General features: G+C 40.5%; 1 protein-coding gene across 2 annotated transcripts in view; it reads left to right on the top strand.

Moving 5' to 3' along the window:
- The window catches only part of unc45b (unc-45 myosin chaperone B), a 66,208-nt gene that overhangs the window by 20,385 nt on the left and 21,210 nt on the right, over nucleotides 1–24,613 (top strand). For both annotated transcript variants that reach the window (XM_073048484.1, XM_073048485.1), the window contains exons 5-11: nucleotides 1,333–1,422; nucleotides 4,833–5,000; nucleotides 7,375–7,543; nucleotides 10,732–10,902; nucleotides 11,818–11,989; nucleotides 16,116–16,416; nucleotides 20,634–20,728. In XM_073048484.1, the coding sequence (XP_072904585.1) occupies nucleotides 1,333–1,422; nucleotides 4,833–5,000; nucleotides 7,375–7,543; nucleotides 10,732–10,902; nucleotides 11,818–11,989; nucleotides 16,116–16,416; nucleotides 20,634–20,728 (1,166 nt within the window). The remainder of the gene's footprint in view (nucleotides 1–1,332; nucleotides 1,423–4,832; nucleotides 5,001–7,374; nucleotides 7,544–10,731; nucleotides 10,903–11,817; nucleotides 11,990–16,115; nucleotides 16,417–20,633; nucleotides 20,729–24,613) is intronic.

The following is a 24,613-nucleotide window of genomic DNA, read 5'->3' as shown; positions in this document are numbered from 1 at the left end:
ATATAATAGTGAAGATTTCAAATATTCCTCATTATTCGATTATAATACATCGCTTGCTGTACGTGACTGACTGCCACATTTTCCGCTGTGTAAGTTGGAGCTATTAGTGTTTAGGTGTTTTTGATTTGCTTTTTGGCTGATTCAGCACAACACTGAGGGCTGAATGGCCTGTTCCTGCGCTGTACTGTTCTATGTTCTGCTACAATGTGACTACATTTCAAAAACACTTAATTGTTTGTCAAGTGCTTTGGGTTATTGACTCAAAATGTGAGTCAGTAGAAATGTGAGTCTTATTTTATGTAATATTTTACAGTGTCACAGTTTAATGTAGGTGGAAAGTTGCTCTGTTTGTTTCATGGTTGGCATCCATTATTTAATTTGCACAGAGATAAAGAAAGCATATAATTAGTCCTATGTCTTAGAATTAGCTCTAATTGGCTTATGACCAAAGTAACTATTTCAACATTGTTACAGCATCCATAATTTTTCACACTGAGAGAGTCCTAACCACGGGGTTCATTTCCAGAGAGAGAGGATTAAAGAGCAGGGCTGCTATGAAATTATGCATCAAATATTGACTGCACTACACGTGGATTTCTGTGCACTGGCTTGGTCTCTATATTTGATTTCAAACCCCTAGAGACAGACCGGGAAAGAATAAGACCAGAACTGAGAAGTTATAACCATCAAAAAGATTGACAAGGCTGCGATTGTTTCTCCAGAAAAGAGGAAATTGAGATGTCTTGAGAGATGTTTTTAACATTAAAAAACAAGTTCTTTGGGCAAACACGGATGAAACAATTTCTTTTGAGAAAGGTACCCAAAATGGGACCATAGATAATACACACTTACTAATAAACCCAAAAGGAAATTCAGGAGACATTTCCTTATCCAGAGGGCGCTGGAAATGTGGAGGATATTGAGTGACAGTCTGTAGAACAGATGTGTTTCAGAGAGTACGAAATGGAGAAGAAGAGACTGGTAATGAGGTGGGATGAATAAATCTTAGAGGGAATGTAAATACCAGCACAGAGGCACTTTTCTCAAATAATAAATTAATCTTTCATTCTTCAAACTCTGAATCAGTCTGCTGAATGTTGGGAGTAAGACTGATTATACAACAATGATTCAGTCTGAGATTGTGAACTCCTGTTATGCCTCATTCTCACCTGGGGAGAATCTATACCAAAAAGTATCTGTGTCCATAGTCTCAGATTGTGGGAGAATTTTCATTCTCACAGGGAAAGTGCAAAGAAGCCTGACTAAGTCGGCAAATTAAATGCTTTATTCACATTCTTTCAAGTGACAATGTGTATTTTTCCCTTCCAACAGCTAAAAATTCAGTTCTCCACAGATTCGAGAGTGGAACGGATGTTTGAAGTTTTACTGGATGAGAATATTGATAAAGAAAGGAAGGAAAAGGTTTGTCTAAATCTTGGACTGATTTTCTTTACCTGAAGATGGGAAATCAGGGGAGAAATTTGTCTTTGTTTGGTAGTGTTGAATTGCTATGGATTATGACTGTCGCTTCTCATTGACTTCCAATAAATTCAGAGTTATCAGCCTATGACTAATTTGGGAATATATTCCCCTCTTAGTAAGAATATTGGGTCAAGGCCCACTGCAGATGTCATATAAAAGCTGATCTGCTGGGGAAGGAGACAATAAACCCAATCCCTCTTACGTGACTAGTGGTGTGCCACAGGGATCAGTGCTGGGTCCATTGTTATTTGTCATCTATATCAATGATCTGGATGATAATGTGGCAAATTGGATCAGCAAATTTGCTGATGATACAAAGATTGGAGGTGAAGTGGACAGTGAGGAAGGTTTTCAAAGCTTGCAGAGGGATTTGGACCAGTTGGAGGAATGAGCTGAAAAATGGCAGATGGAGATTAATGCGGACAAGTGTGAGGTATTGCACTTCAGAAAGTCAAACCAAGGTAGAACATACAAGGTAAATGGTAGGACATCGAGGAGTGCGGTAGAACAGAGGGATCTGGGAGAACAGATACATAATTCCCTAAAAGTGGCGTCACAAGTAGATAGGGTCATAAAAAGAGCTTCTGGTACATTGGCCTTTATAAATCAAAGTATTGAGTATAAGAGCTGGAATGTAATGGTGAGGTTATAAAAGACATTGGTGAGACTGAATTTGGAGTATTGTGTGCAGTTTTGGTCACCTAATTACAGGAAGGATATTAATAAGGTTGAAAGAGTGCAGAGAAGGTTTATAAGGATGTTGCTGGGACTTGAGAAACTGAGTTACAGAGAAAGGTTGAATAGGTTAAGACTTTATTCCCTGGAGTGTAGGAGAATGAGGGGTGATTTGATAGAGGTGTATAAAATTATGATGGGTATAGATAGAGTGAATGCAAGCAGGCTTTTTCCACTGAGGCTAGGGGAGAAAAAAACCAGAGGTCATGGGTTAAGGGTGAAGGGGGAAAATTTTAAAGGGAACATTAGGAGGGGCTTCATCACGCAGAGAGTGGTGGGAGTGTGGAATGAGCTGCCATGTGAAGTGGTGAATGCGGGCTCACTTTTGACATTTAAGAAAAACTTGGACAGGTACATGGATGAGAGGTGTATGGAGGGATATGGCCCAGGTGTAGGTCAGTGGGACTAGGCAGAAAAATGGTTTGGCACAGCCAAGAAGGGCCAAAAAGCCTGTTTCTGTGCTGTAATGTTCTATGGTTCTACGTGAACATAAAAAACTAGATGATTTGGTCACTCTCACATTGCTTTCTCGTGGAGGCTTGCTCTATTTAAATTCAAGGCACAGCTTCAGGATGTCCCTTCAGAACACAAATGAAGAGGAATTTCTTTCGCCAGAGGGCAGTGAATCTCTGGAATTCACTGCCAAAGATGGTTGTGGAAGCCAAGTCATTGGGTATATTTAAAGCAGGAGTTAATAGGTTTGTGATTAGTAATGGTGTCAAAGGTTATGGGGCGAAGACAGTAGAATGGGGCTGAGAGGGCAAATAAATTTACCATGATCAGTGGATCGAATAGCCGAATTCTACTCATCCATCTTATGGTCTTACGTTCCCACACTTCAGAAAGACTTCCTGGCCTATAAACATTGTGAGTTTCTCAGGCCATGAAATGAAATATACAAATACAAGTATTTTACTTTCACTCTAAGAAGGTATTGTCATTCATGTTAACCTTTTCCCACTGTCCTGCAATGTGGGGAATACAGTCGTCTTTTAGATGAGACATTAAACTTATCTTTCTGTACAGGCTGCCTGACTTACTGAGTATTTTCAGCATTTACTGTATTCAGTTCTGATTTTCACCATCTGTAGTTTTTGATTTTCATTAATTGGGTTATTAAGAGGCCTCTTAATAGTCTAAATAATGAGTACAAGAAAATTCATAGTAAAAAAAATTGATAAGCTGGTAAATCAGTGCCACAGTTCACACGATGCTATAACAGCTTGGGGTGTCGGAATTCAGAGTTCAATCCCAGTATCCTCTGTAAGGAGTCTCTGTACATTGTCCCTGAGGAAGGAATGCTTGGGTTTTCTTTGGGTCCTCCTGTTTCCACCCACAGTCCAAATACTTACCGGGTAGGTTAATTAATCATTGTAAATTGTGACTAAGTTAAGGTTAAATCGGGGTAGTGGGCAATGCTGCTCAAAGGGATGGAAGGGCCTATTCTGTGTTGTATCTCTGAATCTAAAATCCAAATCTAAATTAGTTTAGTATTGCCACATGTGCCAACGTGCAATGAAGAACTTTATTCTGCATGCGATCTATACAGAATATTTCTTCACACCAGTGCACTGGGGAAGTACAAGAGTAAAGCAATAGCAGTGTAGTGCAGATAGATTATATAGTACAAGGCCTGAATGGGATAGACTGTGAGGTCAAGGCCATCTTATCGTACAAACGGATTGTTCAATAACGGTAGGATCAAAACTCTCCCTGAGCTGGTGATACATGCTTTAAGATTTTTGTATCTTCTGCCCAATGAAGGTGGGGATTTGGTAGGAGAGAGAACGTTCAGCATGGGTGGGGTCTTTGATTGTGTTGGTTGCTTTCCTGAGGTAGTGAAAAGCACAGGCAGAGTCAACAGAGGGGAAGGCTGTTTTTTGTGATGTGCTGATCTGCATCCATGACAACGCGGTTTCACGTGGTCTGGGGCCGAGCAGTTACCACACCAAGCCATGACACATCTGGGTAGGGCGCTTTCAGTGAAGCATCTATAAAAATTGGTGACGGTATTGGGGACATGGTGACAATTTTTGGCCTCCTGAGGAAGTAGTGCCTGCACAGAGCAGCCAGTAGCCCCCATTTTGCAGAAGGAGGGGGAAGTATGTCTATTTCCCAGCGTAATATTTACACCCAACCACAGATGCTAAAACTTGAATGCATTGCTGTTTGTGCAAGCTTGCTGGCAACTCAATGGCAGCTGTGTGTTCTATATTCCTGTACACAGATGAAATTTCATTGGCTCTGATGAGATGTCCTAAAGCATGAATCACAAGAAGCCAGCAGACAGGTAGCTAAGAAGACAAGTGTCATCTTAGCCTTTATCTAAGGAATTGGAGATTAAAAATAGGAGATTTTTACTAGATCCAGCATAGATCTGCCAAAATCATATTAACTGGTGGGGATGTTGAGAAGGGTCTCCTGGCCTACCCCTGCTCCTAATTTCTGTGTTCTTGTGCAAAGTGGCATGGGCTCTTCACCTTCCAGATCACAGATGAAAGAAAGGCTTTCAACAGTTCATGGTCACCTTTTGTGCTTGATGAATCATTTACTTTGCATCTCTATTTATTGTATGCTCTCCTAAATCCTCCTCTAAATGTTGTTTCTTCTACCAGGCTGCAAATAACTTGATTGTACTTGCGAGGGAAGATGCAGGAGCTGAGAAGATCTTCAGAAACAACGGCCTTAGTCTGTTGATGCAGCTAATTGAAACCAAGAAGCCGGAAATGATGCTGGCTGCAATCAGAACACTTTCGGGCTTGTGCAGCCGCCACAAGTCAAGGGTGAGTGTGAACTCGTACAGAGTTGATGGAATACGGAGGGCTCAAATTGTTCTTTTTTTTTGGTTCATAGGTCATCTGGCATAAGGAAGAACAGCACAAGGACAGGACCTTTGGTTCATTATACTCCACTGAATCAATTAGTAATTAAACACCTAAATAAACTAATTTATTTTGCCTACACAATGTCCCTATCTTTTGATTCTTTGTACGCCCCTGTGCCCATCAATGAGCCTCCTAAATGCTTTTATCAAACTTGCTTTCACCACCGCCCTGGCAGCATATTTCAGGCACCCCAAACTCCACATTAAACACATGCCTTCTAGTATTAAGACTTTTCAACCTTGGGGGAAAAAAGATAACAGCTGTCTATCCTATTTATGCTTTTCATAATCTTATAAAGTTCTACTAAGTCTCTCTCAGCCTCTGCTGCTCCAGAAAACCTGCTTTTTGCACACGATGTTTAAACCCATCCTGGTAAACTTTGGCTCTCTCTCCAAAGCCTCCACATCCTTCTCATATAAGGTTCTTTACAGGGTTTTATTTCAGATCATTATACTTAAGAGGGTTTTAGACCTGGCATTTAAATAGGCAAGGAGTTGGTCCTGATACAAAAAAGTGGGATTAGACTAGATGGGCAAAGATGTCAGCATAGAGATGGTGGGCTGAAGGGCCTGTTTCTTTCCTGCACAACTCTGTGACTTATCATTGTTTAGCAGAACGTCTGTCAGAAAAAAATCTTGAACCATCTCTCAGTTTTCAGAATAAATCGGCAATGATAATAACAAATACCTGTATATTTATGGCTATGCATTACTGCTTGCATTTTTGATATTCTGGGCCACTGCCAACTCCCAAGTTATACACATATACTATTGTCCAGCATGCTCTGTTTTGCATCCGTCATCATATATGATTGATCAGTGGTCAAATTCTCCATCTTGGTAAGTAATATTTTAAAAGCAAAACACATGGTTAATATTCTTCAGATGTGTTGCCAACAGCGTTTCAATAGCCTAAAACATCCCAGACCTTTTAAAAAAGAATTTCTGGGCATGCTTTTTTGATTACTATCATTAAAAAGCACAAACTAAAGCCCTAGTGTGTTTTTACAATAGTGGCATGCTGGTGTTAATATTCGGTTAAAACCTCCCACTCAATTTCATTTAATAAAATCACAAACAAGAAATCTACGGAGTTGTGTTTTTTATATACATAATTAAAGGGCTAGAACATAATAAATTATCCAGATGATATCTAATCGGGGCTTTACTACACAAAGCCCTGGTTAGATATCACCTGGAGAACTGTGCATACTGTTGTGCTTCACAACATAAGAAAGATGAATGGGCCTTGAACAAAGTGCAGCATAGTTTCCCCAAATGTCACCCGTCTGGTTGACAGAGAGAAATTACAGAAATTAGGCCTGTTACCACTGGAATATGGAAGATTAAATGGTGGGTTGACTGAGACCACTCAGAGGCAAAATAGTTCTAAGACAATGTAGGACAAAAGCAGGTAGGCTACTCAGGAGAGAAATCAACTATTCCTGTAAAATCTAGAAGCATGGAATTCTCTCTCCAGAATGCTGTAGATTCCCACTCAATTAATAATTTAAAATAAATTTCAAAAGTCAAAAGGATGCTGGAAACAACCAGTAGATCAAGCACCATCTATGGATGTAGAAACAGTGTTAATATTTCAGGTTGAGGAATGTTTTACTTTACTTTATTGTCACCAAACAATTGATACTAGAGTGTACAATCACCACAGTGATATGTGATTCTGCACTTCGTGCTCCCTGAAGTACAAATCGAAAATTGTTCATTGGGAAAGAGAGAAAACATTGGCAGAGAGGGCGGGGTAGAGGTGGTAAGATTAAGGATATGTTTCTCAAAGTGTGGGGTCAAAATTGCCAGGGTGATACACTGCTAATGCACCCTTCTGGATGATTTATTAATGAGGGCAGTTAGATAAAGAGAAAAAAAATAAAGGGACTTGTAAAAGCTGAAATGCAGGTAGGTGCATTGCTGTGACCTGAAATCAAATGTAGAATGCAGGAAATGCCCAGCAGATCAGTCAGTATCTATGGAGAGATTGAAACTGCTGTCATGTTATAGGCGGATAACCATAGTGTAGAACGGGCTAATTCTGATACAAATCTAAAAGCAACTTAGCCTATTTTACTTTCGCCCTAATCAATGTGTTAAGAACACAGAGTCAAGGTAAGTATGTTTAAATCAGCAATGACTGTGTTGAATGGCAAAAGATTGAGGAGTTGAATTACCACTTCCTATTTCACCTTCTGTCAGTACGTGCATGTCTTCTTTATTAGGAGGGTTGGATACTAATTCTGATGACAATTTTATGTTTGTAGGCATTGGCTGTTTTGCATTATGTGGAAATGGACAGGATCTGCGGTTTCTTGGGCTTGTACGATGAAGAGATTACTTTGGCAACATCCAGTCTCTTCCAGACCATCATGGATAATTTTGAAGGCACGGATAGTAAGGAACATCGTGGGAAAGATGAAGCTCTGGTGCTTGGTATGTATGTGGTTCTTGGGTTTACATTAAAAATAATTCAAACAGAATTGTCAATTTATTAGAGTCATAGAATCATAGAGTCTTCATTTCTCCACTCTGTCCTCTTGCCTTTTCTGCCCTGTCCCAGTGCCCCTCCTCTTTCCCTTTCCCCCATGGTCCACTCTCCTCTCCTATCAGATTCCTTTCTGTCCGGCCCTATGCCTTTTCCACTTATCACTTCCCCGCTTCTTACTTCATCCCCCTCCCCCTCCCTCCACCTTCTTATTCTGGTATCTTCTCCCTTCTTTTCAGTCCTGATGAAGGGTCTTAGCCCGAAACATTCATTCCCATGGATGCTGCCTGACCTGCTGAGTTCCTTCAGCATTTTGTGTGTGTTGCTTAGAATTTTTCTAATACTAGCATGACCAACACTGAACACAGTGCTCCAAATGCAGCCTCACCAACATCTTGTAAACCTGCAACATAACATCCTAACTTCTTGACTCTGCATCCTGACTGATGAAAACCAGCATACTAAAAGCTTTCTTTACCATCCTTTCTACCTGTAATGTCACTTTTGGAGAACTATTTACCTATAGATCTAACTAAAAGAGAAAACTTATCTTAAAATGAATTAAGCAATCATTTTAAATGCAATAATAACAATCAGATAATGATTTAGTTGTTACTTGCATTACGCTAATATGTGGCAAAAGATTATTTACTATTTGGTTACATTTGTTGAGCGCCAAGGCATTTGTCTTCAAGGTTTCGGATCCCATTTGGTGACAATGGCAGCGGCTGATTTGCAGATAAGCCCTGGCAGTTTCTTCACTGCCAATTTGTTCTTCCTACAGATCTTGCAGACAGGAATGTTAATGTCCTAATCATGGCCACAAGCATAAAATGCAGCAGATGCTGCAAACCTGAAATTAAAAGCAGAGAATGCTGACAGCAGATCAGGCAGTGACCTTGGGAGGAGAAACAGAGATCAACTCATTGATCTTTCAGCATTTGTTTACCCAAAGCAATAACTTGTGCTTCTTTTTGCATTGTTGCAGCCTAACCTGCTGAATATTGCCCTTCATTCCCTCAGAAATGACTGGAAGGTCATTCCTGGCATAGTAGTTAGCGCAACGTTATCAGAGCTAAGGGCTAAGTTCAATTCCAATGTCACCTGCGAGGAATCTGTGCGTCCTTCCTGAGGAGCGCATGGGTTTTCTCTGGGTCTTCCAGTTTCCTCCCTCAGTCCAAAGACCAACTGCTTAGTAGGTTAATTGTAAATTGTCCTGTGATTCGCGGTGCTGTGGCTCGAAGGGCAGGAAGGTCTTATTCAGTGCTGTGTCTCTATATAAATAAATAACTTCCAGTCTCCTTATGTGCTTCTAACCATTTACTTTGTTTGACCCTCTCATTTGGGTAATTCTCCCCCGTCAGATGCATACACCCTGATCCGTGAACTTTGTGTATTTTGCAACCTTTCTCATTGCTGTTTTTCCTGTAGTTGATAAGTAGTTTATTATTGTCACAGGTACTGAGATACTGTGTCGTGAAAATTTTTGTTCTGCATGCTCTCCAGACAGATAATTTCAAAATATATGTAAGTGCATCAAGGTACTACAATGGTAAATGAATAACAGAATGGAGAATATAATGTTACCATTACAGGGAAAGTGACGAGCAGGCAGACAAAAAGGTACAAGGGCCATGTGGAGGTAGACTGTGAAACAGGGTTCAAAGTTCAAAGTAAATTTATTATCCAAGTACATGTATGGCAGCATATACAAATCTGAGATCCATTTCCTTGCAGGCATACTCAATAAATCTTTAATAGAATAATAACCATCACCACAACAATGATAGATCCCTCCAACTTGGTCATTCAATCACTGTGCAAATACAAAAGGAAAGAAATAATAATAATGCATAAATAAGCAATAAATATTGAGAACATGAGACAAAGGGTCCCTGAAAGTGAATCCATATGTTGTGGGAACCTCTAAATGATGGGGTAAGTGAAGCTGATTGAAGTTATCCCTTTTGGTTCAAGAGCCTAATGGTTGAGGGGTAATAACTGTGAAATTGGTGGTGTGGGTCCTGAGGTTCCTGTACTTTCTTCCTAATGGCAGCAATGAGAAGAGAGCATGTCCTAGATTGGGCAGGGGGGCTGGGTGTTCCCTGATGGCTTTCCGTCAACAACGCTTCGTGTAGATGCGCCCAATGGTGGGGTGGGCTTTAACCATGATGGACTGGGCCATATCCATTACTTTTTGTAAGATTTTCCATTCAAGAGTTGATCTTTATCATACAAGAGATCCATTCAATAGTCTCACAAATACTTTATGTCTATTCCACATTTATCCAATGTTTTCCACAGAGGTGTTTATGTTTGACTGTCATTTCTTACTACTTGTATCTTTGTTATGCCTCCCTCCTATAAATAATATCTTTCCAGATCACACTTCTCTTCCCACAATCTGTATTGCTCTGTTCATTTTGCTGATTTTGCCCACTTAATAAAAAAATCAGACTGTTTTTTGGCTGAATTAATATGTGACACAGCCAGTGTTAGATAAAATCATCAGGCAGCAAAGCAAAAATATTTGGCTCCATCATATAGTTAGAGGTCTTTGAATGACCTACCAATTAATCACTCTCCTCTCACTTCCACCAAAACTCTGCCAATCGTTCCCATTCCATTACATATCCATCTGCTTTCTGAACATTGTTCACAATTCTTAATTTATGGAACATGGACGTTGCTGGCAAGGCCAGTACTTATTGTCCATCAACAATTGCCCTGAGAAGGTAGCTCTGAGGCCATTAATTTCTGACAGAACAGTCCAGATTTGGAGCTGCAGTGGGATTTAAACAGACAACCTCCGGGTCCAATGTGCTACACAAAATCCATTATTGATAATCACAACATCTCCTGTTATTTCATTGTAATGAAACTCTGGATCTGTTACTATAAAATATTTGAAATTTTGACTGTACAGGTGACCTGGAGAGTTTTTTTATGGCCCTGAGAAGATGGCCGCAGGTGTTAAACATGCATGAGGATGGTTCCTGTTGATTTTATATGATACAGCTTATTGGCTTGACTTCAGTGGATTCCTGTTCACTTATATCTTTGCACAGGTTTGCCATAATTGACATAAGAAGAGTTCTTCCTCCTCTTGGTTTTAAATTTGTTTTATTTTCTGCAGATACATCAAAAGTTGTGAAGGTGATAATCACACACCTCCTGGAAATGCTGGTTCACCCCCGTGTCACAGGGAATGGGAGAGATCAGGTTCTCAACCTACTGATTAGAAATGTACCTCGAAAGAATCTGAACATTAAAGACAACACCAGAAGTTTGGAAACCATCGATTTAGGTTAGTAAACTCTTCATCATTTGTCTTCTTAATTATACATTATGAAGTAATATTGCTTAGAATGTGGGGTCGCTGGAGTATCGCTGAAATAAATTCCTCTCCTTGTGCCTGTACTGAGATTAGTATCTTTTCTGCCTGTGATAGCCCAGATAAAGGTTTTGTTTTTAGGTACACAAAGAGAAACAAACTGCTGGATGATCTCTCTGGCTTGAGCAACATTGGTTGGGTGTGGGGGCGGGGGTGGAAGAAACAGTTGATGTTTTGGGTTGTGGTCCTTAACTTGGTCTGATAGTCCCAGTCCATATGAAGGGTCTTGACCTGAAGCATTTACTATCCATTTCCCTCCATAGGATGCTGCCTGACCCATTGAGTTCCTCCAGCAGCTAATTTTTTCTATTATTTATATTAATGAGATAGGGGCATTACTGATTGAGCCAAAGCTTGTATATCCCAACTTGCCCATGAACAAATTACCTGCTGCGCCGTTTAAGAGGATGGATAAAAGTCAACAACTATGAAAGCGATTTTTATTTTCGTAGCTTATCTAAGGTAGTAAACAAGACAGATTATCAAAACAAAAATTGTCTCCGACCCACATAGATGTACCTTGTAGATGTACAAAAGCCTGCTAATATAGCCAGGTTTAAAGGGCATTTCAATGGAAGAGAGAGATTTAAGGAGGGAACTTTAGAGTTTAGGACTTGGCAGCTAAAATACAGCTGTCAATGGAAATTCTGGAAACTCATATGAGTGGAAATGGAGGACTGGAGCTTTCCGACATATTCCAAAACACTTTAATTTCATTTACCATAGTTACATGGTTTTAGAAGTACTATGTAGGAGAAACCTTTGAGGAATCAATAAACCAATCAATTTCTCTCTGTATTTAATTCAAGAATGATATTTTACCTTCAGGTTTGAAGAAAATCTTGAAAGTGGGAGGGCAGTTCCCTGAACTGCCAGACTGCTTGCCCCTGACTGAGAACACCTGCCTCACCGCCTCTATCTTACTTAACAAACTTTACTGGGATCTTCGAGGTGACCAGGAAAGAGAAAATTTCCGAAAAATCTGTGAGGGATATATAACGTAAGTGGCATATTGGGGTGGAAATTACTCCTGATTGTCAGTGGATCAGCTATCTGTTACCTTATGATTTAATTGTATTGTCTGTGGCAGAGATACGTTTATGTCTTGTTATTTAAAGTAATTATCTTAAAGAGATTAGCTTTATTTGTCATATGTACTTCAAAGCATCCGATCATACAGTGAAATGAGTCATCTGCAAGTGTAAGACGCTTTCAGTGCCAACATAGCATGCCCACAACTAACCATAACCATACAGCTTTGGAATGTGGGAGGAAGCACAGAGCATTCAGAGAAAACACATACAGGCATGGAGAGAACGTACAAACTCCTTACAGACAGCACTGGGAATTGACCCCTGATTAATGATTGCAGGTGATGTGAAGTGATACACTCACCACAACCCTACTGTGCCAGCCCCGGCAGCATTGTTTTCCTTATATCACTTGTATATGGATTGAACACTTGGTTTTAAGACTGATATGTGGTTCCTGTCATGGTCATACTGTTTGGTTATATATCTAAGAAAGCAAGTGGACATCAGCATACCAACTGACTAGAAGAGACCTTGCACAATCCCGTTCTCAGCATTCACTGGCAGCCTGACAAATGTCCTTTCCCCAGTTTGGGAGCATTGAGAGTTCTTACATTATTCCAAACAACATCAGCCCTGAAGATCTCTGACCTTTATACTTCCATTCTGTGCAAGATGGTTTATCTTCAAGTCTGATAAATATAGGTTAACATTCCAATCCACAGAGCTGATCTGGCAATCAAACTTAATTATTTATTGAGAAACAGCATGGAGTAGGCCCTTCTGGCTCTTTGAGCTCAGCAACCCCTGATTAATCCCAGCCTAATCACAGGACAATGTACAATGACCAATTAACCTACCAACCGGTATGTCTTTGGACTGTGGGAGGGAAATGGAGCACCCGAAGGAAAGCCACGTGGTCACAGAGAGACTCCTTATAGACAGCGGCAGGAACTGAACCTGGCTTGCTGGTACTTTAAAACATTGCAACTATACAAAGACTATGTCTGAAATACATCTTATGGAGATGTTTGTTTGATGACAAACTTCAATATAAAAAATAAATTACAAAAAAAAAGCATTGCGCAAGCCACTACACTATTGTGTCACCTACTTTACTAAAGCAGGTATCTCTGTTTGAATTAAATTTCAGTGGATTAAAGAGATGCTAAGGGACTTTTGTGAAGCAAAGCAAATGGAATTCTCCCTGGTGTTCTGGCCAATACTTACCATTCATGTAATATTACTAACCAAATTGTCTGTTCACTATTACACTACCATTGTGGGAAGCTACTGTATGCAAGATTCCCTACATAACAATAGTGACTACTCTTCATGAGTACTTTATTGCCTGCAAAAACCTCTGAGATGTGCAAAATTTGATAGAAATCCAAGTTGTTTTTCAAGTACATCATGAGGATTGGGACTTAGTGTCATGGAGTGATAAAGCACACACAAAAGCCTTTCAACTCAGCATGCCTATACTGACTCCCACACGTCTGTAGACTAATCCCATATACCAACACTCAGTCTGTAGCCTTCAAAGCCTTGACGATTCAAGTGCTCATTAATACACTTCCTAAATGTTTTGAGTACCTGACTAAACCGACTACACAGGCAGATACTTACAAAGTTTAAGAAGTATCATGATGAGCACTTGAATTCCAACCACCACTCAGTGAACTGGTTCTTCTGCATATTCCCTCTAAATCTCTTATCCCTTACTTTTTGTGTGATTGCCCATTTGAGAAGGTTGCGAATCTTTGGATTTGCTGCCCTGGGGACCTGTGCAAGGTAGTCATTGGATATATTCAAAATGAAGAGTGACTGATATTGAGCTTCAGTCATGTCAAAGTGTATGGGGAGGGAAGAGATAAATGACACTGAGGCCAAGGTTGAATTGTCCTCAAGGGACAAACAAGCTTGTTTTAAGCTGCAGCGTGAATGAGGAAAGAATAGGTAGGGCAAATTTTAAGTTGCCGTGTAAGTGACAGAAAGATGGTTAGGGCAAGGGGATATCTGTGATAGGGTGAGCTCGGGATTGGTGAAGGGGTAAATTGTTGATGAATTAAAATAGTTGATAGGTTAATGAGGGCAATCAGGGAAAATCATCCTAAAAACATGTAAAAGCAGTGATATGAGATTGTTAAAAAACAAACAATGCTAAAATTTACAGTGTGTAGAGCTATAGTGAATGCTAAACAGGACAGAGACATGTTCATTGTCCTAACAAATCCTTCACTCTCCTAGAAAACCTAAAAATTAACTTACAACATAGAACAACTGGACAGATAGGAACAGTGTTATGCCGAATTAATTTAGCTAATAACACCAATCACTTCTGCCTGCACATGGTTTATGTCTGTCCATTCTCCACATTTTTCTGTGCCTATGAGTTTGGTAAAATCCTCCACCACCAGCCTTGGCAGTGCAATGTGGGCATGCACCACTCTCTGTGTAAGACAAATAACTGCCCTGCAGATCTTTGTTGAACTGTTCCCTCTCAACTTCAATGCATGTCAAATATTAAGCAATTCTCCCAGAAACAACCCGACTCTGGGAGAAAGATATCAGCTGTCTGTTCTGTCTACACCTCTCATAATTTTATAAACTTCCGTCAAGCCTGAAGATATACGCAGGCAACAGAGTACTTTTGAACTGTAGTTATTCTTGTAATTTAAGAACGATAATTGTTTACAGCAAGTATACAAGTACACAGCAAGATCCAGTGGATACCAGTTCCAAAAGTTCTGATTTTGTATTATTGATAAGCCTTAGCTTTAATACAAGGAAGAACTACCTTGATTTACTTAAAAACAATGTTAAGGGACTTATCAGGCTTCGCAGAGAGGCATACAAATTTGAGTTTAGAGCCTCATTCAAAAGGCCGCACCACTGACAGTGTGGCACTCTCTCAGCGCCATGCTAACGTGGTTTGTGCTCGAGGTTTCAGCGTGGGTTGTGGATGTAGACCTGTAAACATGATCCGGCGACCCTGAGCCACATTTGAAAACCTCATCTGGAAATCAATTATTAATGGCAAAGCTAAATTGTAGCCTGCACCTCAGATAACTTTACTAGTTCTTCTGCATATCCCCTCTAAATCTCTTATCCCAGAGTGTGAAAAGCAAAATATTTTTAAAAAATTTATGAAGTTCTGGTTCAAAGTTTTTCAAATTTATACGATTTATGAAATTCAAGTGGAACTAATCAATTTGTGTCAGACCTCGACTGATGGAACATTTAAAGGGAAGTGTGGCTTGCTTGGAAACTGAATTTAAATTGTCTTTTAACTTCTCTCATTCAATTTACACTCGGAAACTAGAACCAATTGAAAGAACTACATAAAATATCTCTAAACAATAATAATTTGCATTAAAAACTTAGTGCCAAATGCTAAAATATTCCTGAAGAATGTGGCAGGAGCAATTAAAAAACAACATTTGGCACTAAGCTGAACATGAGTCTGCCCCAAGTGAAAGGAGGTAAGAGGCTTTGAGAGGAAATTACAGAATCCATCAAATGTAGAGTTACTGAAATTCAAATTGGGTATGAGACTGTCTGACTATATGTTTGTGAGCAGGAGAGAGCTGTCAAATAAGGAGAATATTGGGCAACTCAGTAATACAATGTGTTGAGCCACTGCCGCACAATTCAAATGACCTCAGTTTAATACTGGCCTCCAGTGTTATCTGTGTAAGAATTGCATGTTCTACCTGTGACCTTTTGGCATTCCTCTGGGTGCTCTGACATGTAGGTCGATATACTGCCATAAAATTGCTGGTAGTGTATAGATTCATGTTAGAAGCTGGGGGGGGGGGGGGGGGTGTGGAATTTGATTTGAAGGAGGGAAGAATAAAACGAGATTAATTTAGGATTTGCGTAAATAAGTGCCTGATGGTCGTGTTGGACTTGACTGGATGAAAGGACTGTCTCTGTACAGTATGACTTCTAGAATTAATCATCTGCTGGCTTAATTGGAGAGGATTCAAACTTGAAAAGCAGCATTGTGGATGAGTTTGAGTTTACTGGGTGGTAACAAGGAGGAAAATAATGCTCAATGTTTTAAAATACATTTTCATCATCATGCTGCAGGAGCAAGTTTGATCCCAAGAACATGGAGAAAAACCTGCATGCAATTCAGTGCGTGTCCGCACTCCTTCAGGGACCGTTTGATGTTGGTAACAGCATTCTGGCTTTGCAAGGGGTGATGGAGATGATGGTCGCACTATGTGGTTCGGACAGAGAGATTGACCAAATGGTGGCATTAGAGGCCATCATCCATTCAGCTAGCAAAGCCAGTAGAGCAAGTTTCATCATCACCAATGGAATCACTTTACTGAAGGACATGTATAAAAAGTCAACCAATGAGAAAATCAAGATCAGAGCCTTAGTGGTGAGTTCTCTTCAAGTGTTTTTGCTAACTATGTGAGCAATAGGATAAATCGGTAAATTGATTTATTATTGTCACATATACTGAGGTTCAAAGAAAGTCTTTCTTTTGCATACTATCATATAGGTAATTTCATTGCAACTGTGCATTGAATCAGCACAAGGGAAAACAATAACAGAATGCAGAATCAATCATCTCTTTGTAGTGTTACTGGATAGAACTTCCATTTCATCTTGTTCGTTTGAAAATGGCCCAAACAATAACAGAAATGATAACATTATAACCATTGATTACATCCAGGGTAAATCAGGTTCATGCAGTACCATGCAATAGTTTAGGAGATCGAAATATACTTCAGCTCAGGTTACGAAATTACTTCTAGAATCCAATCCATTTAATCGGTTTCTGCTTAGCCTACTTGGATACAAGACTTTGAAGAAGTTATGGTAAGTTTGTTTACAAGGGCATAAATGGTTAATTTTAAAGGCTATTGATTACACTAATGAACTATTGAGATCTGATTTCCTTAACAGATGGTTCCATACATATTTGAGTAATTTAAAACTGGGTTATTCATGGAGTGATCCATTATTGAACACTGCCACTTTTCTTGTGATACCCTCATTTTCATGCTCACTTATCAAGTTGCACCTATTTGCCTCCTAATGATATTAGGGAATATTATCTAATGGAATTTCCTTTTATAAATGATACCTTTACCAACACGTGAAGTGTTTTAGGCCCAGATTACTAATTGGGTGAAAACTCTTCTCCAGTTTTGTTTTGTGTCGAGAAGTGATTTGTTGTTTGTTTTATTTTAAGGTCAAACTTTGTTTTAACAGTGTTTTATTGCACAGAGTCTTAAATCAAACAAGATTGTTAACAGCAAAATTTGACATCAAGTCACATTAGCAGATATTGGAATAGAGATGGTTTTTAAGATATTTTGAAAATAGGAAAGAGGGTGAGGAAACAGAGAGGTTTGGGGAGGAAAGTTTGGAGTGTAGTTATGGCTGCCTGCAGCAGAGAGATTATAAAAACTACTGCCAAAATGTTCTCTCCATTGCCAACAGATTAATAGAATAATATTCATGTATAATATTCATGCTACCTCTTACTGAAGAATGTGATGGCTATATTTTTCTTGTTGAGCTCTAAGGGACAGACCAAACTAATGTTGTTTGACAACGTCAGCAACCCAGATGTAATAAAAGATGTTGCCTGCAAGTTAATCATGACATTTTTATTCTGTTTAGCTTTTCTAGTAATAATCGAAAAATCATAAAAAAAAGTCACAAAACTGCAATTCCAGTGGCACCTTGAATGACTTTTGAGGGCCAGCCTTCTAACTCCTGCCATTCTCATCATTCTCTCCAATGGCTGTCTGGAGAACATGCTTCTTCATATAGCATTTAAAGCACTGCTGTGTTTCACTTAGCTCATTTCAAAATGCATAAAACTTGGGGATACGAAATGGTCCTTAGAAATAAAAAAAAAGGCTTATAATAGAAATTTTCCACTGCTCAAGCCTCTGCATTTGCATTTCCCCCTGTCACAACAAGATTCCATCATCAGGCACATTATTCCACACTCCTCCCATTCCTTTCAGCATTTCAAAGAAATATTCCCCTTGATGAACTCTTCTGGCCCTACCACCAGTCAGCCTTATCATGGCCCTTCCCAATATAGCTGCACGTGATGTAACATCTCCCTTTCACCTTTTCCCTTCCAACCATCCGGTGACCCTGATGCACCATCAATAACTCTCTCTGAGACGTAAAGGCGAGATATCGGCTTTTATTGACTGGAAGAAAGAACAAGCAGTAGTTGACCACCATATTACATCCTGGAGACTGAGGGCCGGGCTCAGGCCTCAATCACCTTTATACCGGGGTCTGTGGGAGGAGCCACAGGAGCAGTCAGCAGGGGGCGTGTCCAGACAGGTATATGTAGTTCACCACACAGACCCAAAAACCAAACAGTCCCTCCAGGCAAAGCAGCGACTCACTTGCATTTCTTCCAGCTGAGCTTACTGCTTTTGATACTCACAATATGAATACTTCTATATTGAACAAATCAAATGTAAGTTGTATAACTACATTGCAGAACACGTGTGTTCAGTCTATAGAACCAACATTAAGCATCTGCTGCTTCAATTCACCGTTCCACTCCTTCACTGATGCACAGTCTGTGACCTCTTGCACCATTATAACAAGGCTCAAGGCATGTTTAAGAAACGCCACTTTAACCTCAGTTTGCACATGTTCCAACCTTCTGGATTCAGTATTGAATGAAACATCCCAGTAACATGCTTTCTCTGTCTGAAACAGAGCTGACTGTTTCTGCTGTAGGTAATCCATTGGTGGGAAGCATATTTTCTCAGTCTGTTAGCACAGCGTGACCTCCTGGGCATATTCCACACCTTTGCTTTGTAATTTTGCCTTTATTTATACTTTAACTTCTGCCTTTAATTCCTGGTCACTGCAATTTTGACCATCCCTGGCTTGTCCCATCCATCCCTCCCTCAATCTTTCTGCAACTTAAAAAAATAGCTTTTCTCTCTTTCCCAGTTTTGAGAAAGACTCTTTGACCTGAAATGTTATCTCTGTTTCTCTTTTCACCGATGCTACCTGAGTCCTGAATGTATCCAATATTTTCAGCTTTTCTCTCAGAAACAGGACAGTTGGTACAACTGTTCTATGCTGGTCTTTATAATTTATATGAGCATCCTTTCCTGTAAGGGACAGGATGATCAATAGCCAGAGGGACACAGATTGCAGATGAAGCTAAAGAACAGGTTGAGATAAGGAGAACGTCTTTCCATAGCGAGTTGTGATCTGCAACATCTCGCCTGGGAGCGTGGTAGAAACAGGTCCACCAGGAACTTTTAAAAGCAAATTGGACACATTTTTAAAGAAGAGCACTTCTTATGGAGAAAGAGTAGGTATAATTGTATGGCAGCATAGACAGATATGACCTCATCCTGCCCCATGTTCTTCCCAAGGAATAATCTTTTTTTTGTGGCTTGATTGCAATTTCTTTCCCCAAGGCACTCACTCATGCAAGGTAAGATGTGCCACTGCAATGAATCTACAAGAGCACTGCTGCCTCATCTGAAAGCATGCAAGCCCAGTCCATTAATATCAAAGCAAGTGAAGATAATCTTACAAACAGCAGGTTTTCTTGGTACAAAAGCTATCAACACCTAACACTAAAACCTTGAGAATGTACATAGACAAACCTCATTTCCCACATTATTGATCTTGGATGACCAAAACTATGTCCTAATTGGACTAGTTTGCCTATTCCAACAACATTTCAAGAACTCTGTGCTCTCCACCTTTAACTTTTCACCTCACCTTTGGTCAGCATGCCTGTCTTCCAAGGCCCTAAGCTCTGGAAATCCTACCCTGAGCAAATCAGCCTCTCTCTCCCTCTTTAAGGAACTCTTCAGAGAACAGGATCTCTTCAGTCAAACTTCGTGTAATCTGTCCTAATAACCCTTTATGTGTGAATAAGACATTCATGATAAGAGACTAATGATAAGAAATTCCATTTATTTGGAATTTCTTATGTGTTCAACGTCCCCATTAAAGGTGCAATACCACCAGCAAAAAAATTATTGGGCTTGATTTGAAGGTTGAAAGGCTTTTGAATACTTTTGTATATCAGGTATCATAGAGAAGGTTCTTTATTATATGATTTTTTTCAGTACCAAATTTGGATAATTATTTCCAATTTATCAAGAAAGATATTTCAATGAGTCTTTTCATCTCCTAACTTCATTGATAAAAGGCAAATTTCACTTTATTTGTAATATTCCAGCTGCTGTGTAAACATAAATGTCTTACAAAACAAATCAAAGGAGACCTATGGCAACTGAATTATTTTCAGATCTCATTTGAAGGATGGAGTAAAGCATTTTAACACGCCTTTTTTGAAAATGTAAAGATACAGTAACTTAGCTATTGCCTTGATTGTTCTGTGGTAGAATTAAAAGTAATGACCACCTCATTGCAAAGCATCTAAACTAAATAAAAGGCAGAAAATCCAGGAAGGTTGGGTCAGGCAGAATCGATGGTGACAGAAGGAGAGTTGATGTTTCAGATGTTACCAATGGTAGTTTGTTATATCTTCTGGTGCTGACGTAACAAAGGAATGTAAATTTTAGTGGCCACTTTAAAGAACTACTGTTTAAACTTCTGTCTGTACTCCCCTAGGGCCTATGCAAGCTGGGATCAGCTGGAGGGACGGACTATGCACTGAAGCAATTCTCTGAAGGATCCACCGAAAAACTTGCAAAACAATGTAGGAAGTAAGTACTCTGAGCTCTATAACAGATATATAGTTAAGTCAAGTCATTCCACAGGTGTAAGTGATGTAGAAGTAGGTATGTTGAGCACGAGAACAAGAACAAATTACAGATGCTGCTTACAAACAGAAGCTGAAACCGAAACTTCCAGATGATGGTAATGAACCAAAAATTCAGCCCAGGAGGGAAATTTGTTCAGGAGCTGCTTCAATGAGAAGAAAGAAGTGCAGATACTTAGAAGGAGCCTGAGCCGCTGTAGGCACATCCACCAAGGGGCAGCACTTAAATTCAGGGATAATTTAGAGAGCAGAATTAGGGGTGTTCTGGGTCGTTGGAGGATAGTCGGGCCAGAAGCGTTTGAGGAGGAAGGGTTGAAGACCTGAAGGTCTTGAAAGCAAGGATGAGAGCTTAAATTTGAGGTGTTGCAAAAACTGGGTGAGGAAAATATACAGTATTTCCATATCTTACCTTCCCAGGCTGTTTTTCTACTAACTCCAGAATTTCACAATATATTGGGCTCTAAATATCAACTTACTTATTAACAGTAAGGACTGGAAAGCAACATACAGGATATGCTGAAGGAATTCAGCAGGGCAAGCAGTATCTGTGGAAGAGAATAAACTGTCAATGTTTCAGCCAAGATCCTTCGCAAGGAGTTTGTACGTTCTCACTGTGACCACGTGGGTTTCCTCCCACAGTCCAAAGATGTACCCCATGATTGGGCAAAGTTTAAAAATGGGGTTTGCTAGGCAATGGGGCTTGAAGGGCTGGAAAGCTCTATTCCGTGCGTATCTCAATAAATACTGTAATAAAGATGGCTGGCAAGGAAGGGGGAAGCCAGAGTAAGAAGAGGGTAAAGAAAGAAAGCTGACAGGTGATAGGTGAAGCCTGGTGATGTGGAAATTGGCTGGGTCGGGGAGGGGTCAAGGTGAGAAGCTGAGAGGTGATAAGCGGAAAAGGGCTGAAGAAGGAAGAGTTTGATAGGAGAGGAGAGTGGACCATGGGAGAATGGGGAGCAGGAGAGGCACCAGAGGGAGGTGATGGGTAGGTGAGGAGAAGAGGAGGGGGTAAGATGGGAGCCCATATGGGGAATGGGAAAAGAAAGAAAAGGGAGTGGGTGAGAGATTACTATAAGTTAGAGAAATCAATGTTCATGTCATCAGTTTGGAGGCTACCCAGATGGAATATGAGGTGTTACTCCTCCAACCTGAGCGCGGCCTCGTTGTGGCAGTAGAGGAGGCCATGGACTGACATGTCAGAATGAGAATGGAAAATAGTATTGAAATGGGTGGCCACAAGAACATGGAGTCATAGAGTGCTACAACACAGAAACAGGTCCTTTGGCCCATCTAGTCTGTGCCAAAAAAAATAGCATTTTTACAAATTGAAAATTGTAAATCCTGCCTGTTGTGGCAGATGGAGCAAAGGTGCTTAACAAGGCAGTCCCCCAATCTATGTCAGGTCTCACCAATGCACAGCAGGCCACACCACAAGCACCAGATACAATAGATGACCCCCTACAGACTTGCAGGTGGGAAAACTGTTTGGAGTCCTGATAGAGAGTGAGGAAGTGAAGAGGCAGCAGTAACACTCGTCCCGCTTGCAGGGATCCATGGGATGGGAGTCACATAGAGAACGATCCCTGTGAAAAGTGGAGAGTGGAGGGGAGGGAAAGATGTGTTTAGTGGTAGGATCCTGTTGAAGAAGGTGGAAATTACAGAGAATGATCTGATGGGTGTGGAAGCTCATTGGATGGTAGTTAAGGACAAAGAGAACTCTATCCCTGTTATGGTGGAGGGATGATGGGGTGAGGGCAAATGTCCTGGAAGTGGAGGAGATGGAGTTAAGGGCAATATTGATGGTAGCAGATGGGAAACTCTATTCTTTGAAGGAGGACATTTCAGATGTTCTGGAATAGAAAGCCTCATCCTGAGAACAGATGCAGTGGAGACAGAGGAACTGAGACAAGTGAATAGTAGCTTTACAAGTGAAAATTGTAGATTTTAGATTGGTAAGAGAGCTGCTTTGTAAACATAGTCTTGGGATTTTGAAATATCACTTTATTTTTTATATTAAGTTTCTTGCAACCAAAGGTTTTGCCTTTTCAATGATCGTCCAAATATTTTACCAGAAGAAAAAAAATGAGTAGCATATATATTAGGGACGTAAAGATAAAATAGATTTTTTTTGGTTTAATATCTATATCTTAATATAATTCTGATAAGGTACAGGGTGAAGTTTGAATAGATATCAGTTCTTCAGAGTAATTTAATGTGCTTCAGCCAGGTTAGCCTCATCCACGTGTCAGAGGGCTGGGGAGGGTGGATGGGAGGGGGCTGGGGAGGGTGGATGGGAGGGGGCTTGTCAAGCTCCCGACTGGCGATTAACCAGCAAAGAAGGAATACAGAGATAGAGGTGTTGTCCTTCAGGTGGAATTTTACACTGCGATCCCATCAGTTCCCAGTCTTCTGCCCAAAAAATAACTATCCACTCAAAAATTCATTTGGTCATTATCTCATTGAGGTTGTGGAAGCTTATGTGCATGTTTCCTTTACTAAAGCAGTAAACACACTTAATTCTTTGTAAAATGTATTTTGGGATGTCCTGAGTAAGGCAATCTGAATAACTCTGATATTTAGCATAGGTCTCTAAACTTGATAACTACGACAGTAACTCCCTTCATGGAGATTAATGTTTGATTTTCCACCGACTGTCATAATGATATGGCATGGAAACGGGTCTTTTCAGCCCACTGAGCCTGCACTGGCCATCAACCATCCATCTTTACATTACCTCTCTCCTAACTCATTCCATTCTTCCTCTCCTGCTCCCAGATTCTTCCTTTTATCTATAGGTCAGTAGGTGCATCCACAAAAACAGAGTGCCCCAAAGAATGAATGACAGTTAAACAAAGCCCTTCCCCCTCCCACGCACAAGCATCAGCACAGCAACGACCCCCCGCCAGCAAAAAAGCAACAGCACCCTCTACCAAACACTCAAGCGTGTAGCAAAGCAACAATAAGGACATAGACTTGCCGTACCCCTAAAACTGCTCATTCACCCAATAATTCGACATACCACATGCTCTCACTCTCTCCAATAAGGGAAATAGATGTGTCCCTGTTTCACAAACAACTCACTGATTTATAATGTTAAGAGTCTGTTGCGCCGCATTTTCCGAGCTCTGCGCCCGGAGAGTCGGCACCAAAGAGGCGCAGCTCTCCAGACATACGATCCCCGGCAGCTAACCCGCGGCTCCTGATGTTCTGTGTTCTCTTGCGACGCTTCAGTCAGGTGCACTGGCCTAGAATCAGCACATCTCCAGAGCCATGAACTCCTGGAACCCTGAAGGTGTGCTCATCTTCCAGGCCATGTGCTCGGGATATCAAAAAGCAGCCTGTCATGAGGCCCTGAGAGCGGGTCCCATTCCCACAAAGAACTGAAGTCAGAGTGTAACTCTGGGTCAGGGTCTTCAAACGAACCCCCCCCCCCCCCCCACACCCTCAAAAGAAAAGAAAGGAGAAATCAAGATAGAAATAAAGCTGTTTCCCAAGATGCAAACAAAGGAGTCGCTGTTTAGCGTTATCTCAACTTCTCCCCGCCTTCCTGTCTACATACTAGGGCTAAGTTAAAGTCCCACATTCTTTCAGATGTGAGATGAGTCCAGGGCACTGGTGAGGGGAGAATGTGAAAACTTCACACAGATAGCATTGGAGGTCAGGACTGGGCCCAGGGTAATGGCATCATGAGGCTGCGGCTCTATAAGCTGTGCCACTGTGCTACCTGACTAGATTGGATGTCTCGATATCTGTTCACAAGCCAAGCTAAAGACACTGAATTACTGTGAATGGAATGCAATGTTGAGCCAAGTAAACAAACTTGAACACG

This window comes from Hemitrygon akajei, chromosome 6 (assembly GCF_048418815.1).
Source record: "Hemitrygon akajei chromosome 6, sHemAka1.3, whole genome shotgun sequence".
Classification (NCBI taxonomy): Eukaryota; Metazoa; Chordata; class Chondrichthyes; order Myliobatiformes; family Dasyatidae; genus Hemitrygon; species Hemitrygon akajei.
This window is presented reverse-complemented; position numbering and strand designations above follow the sequence as displayed.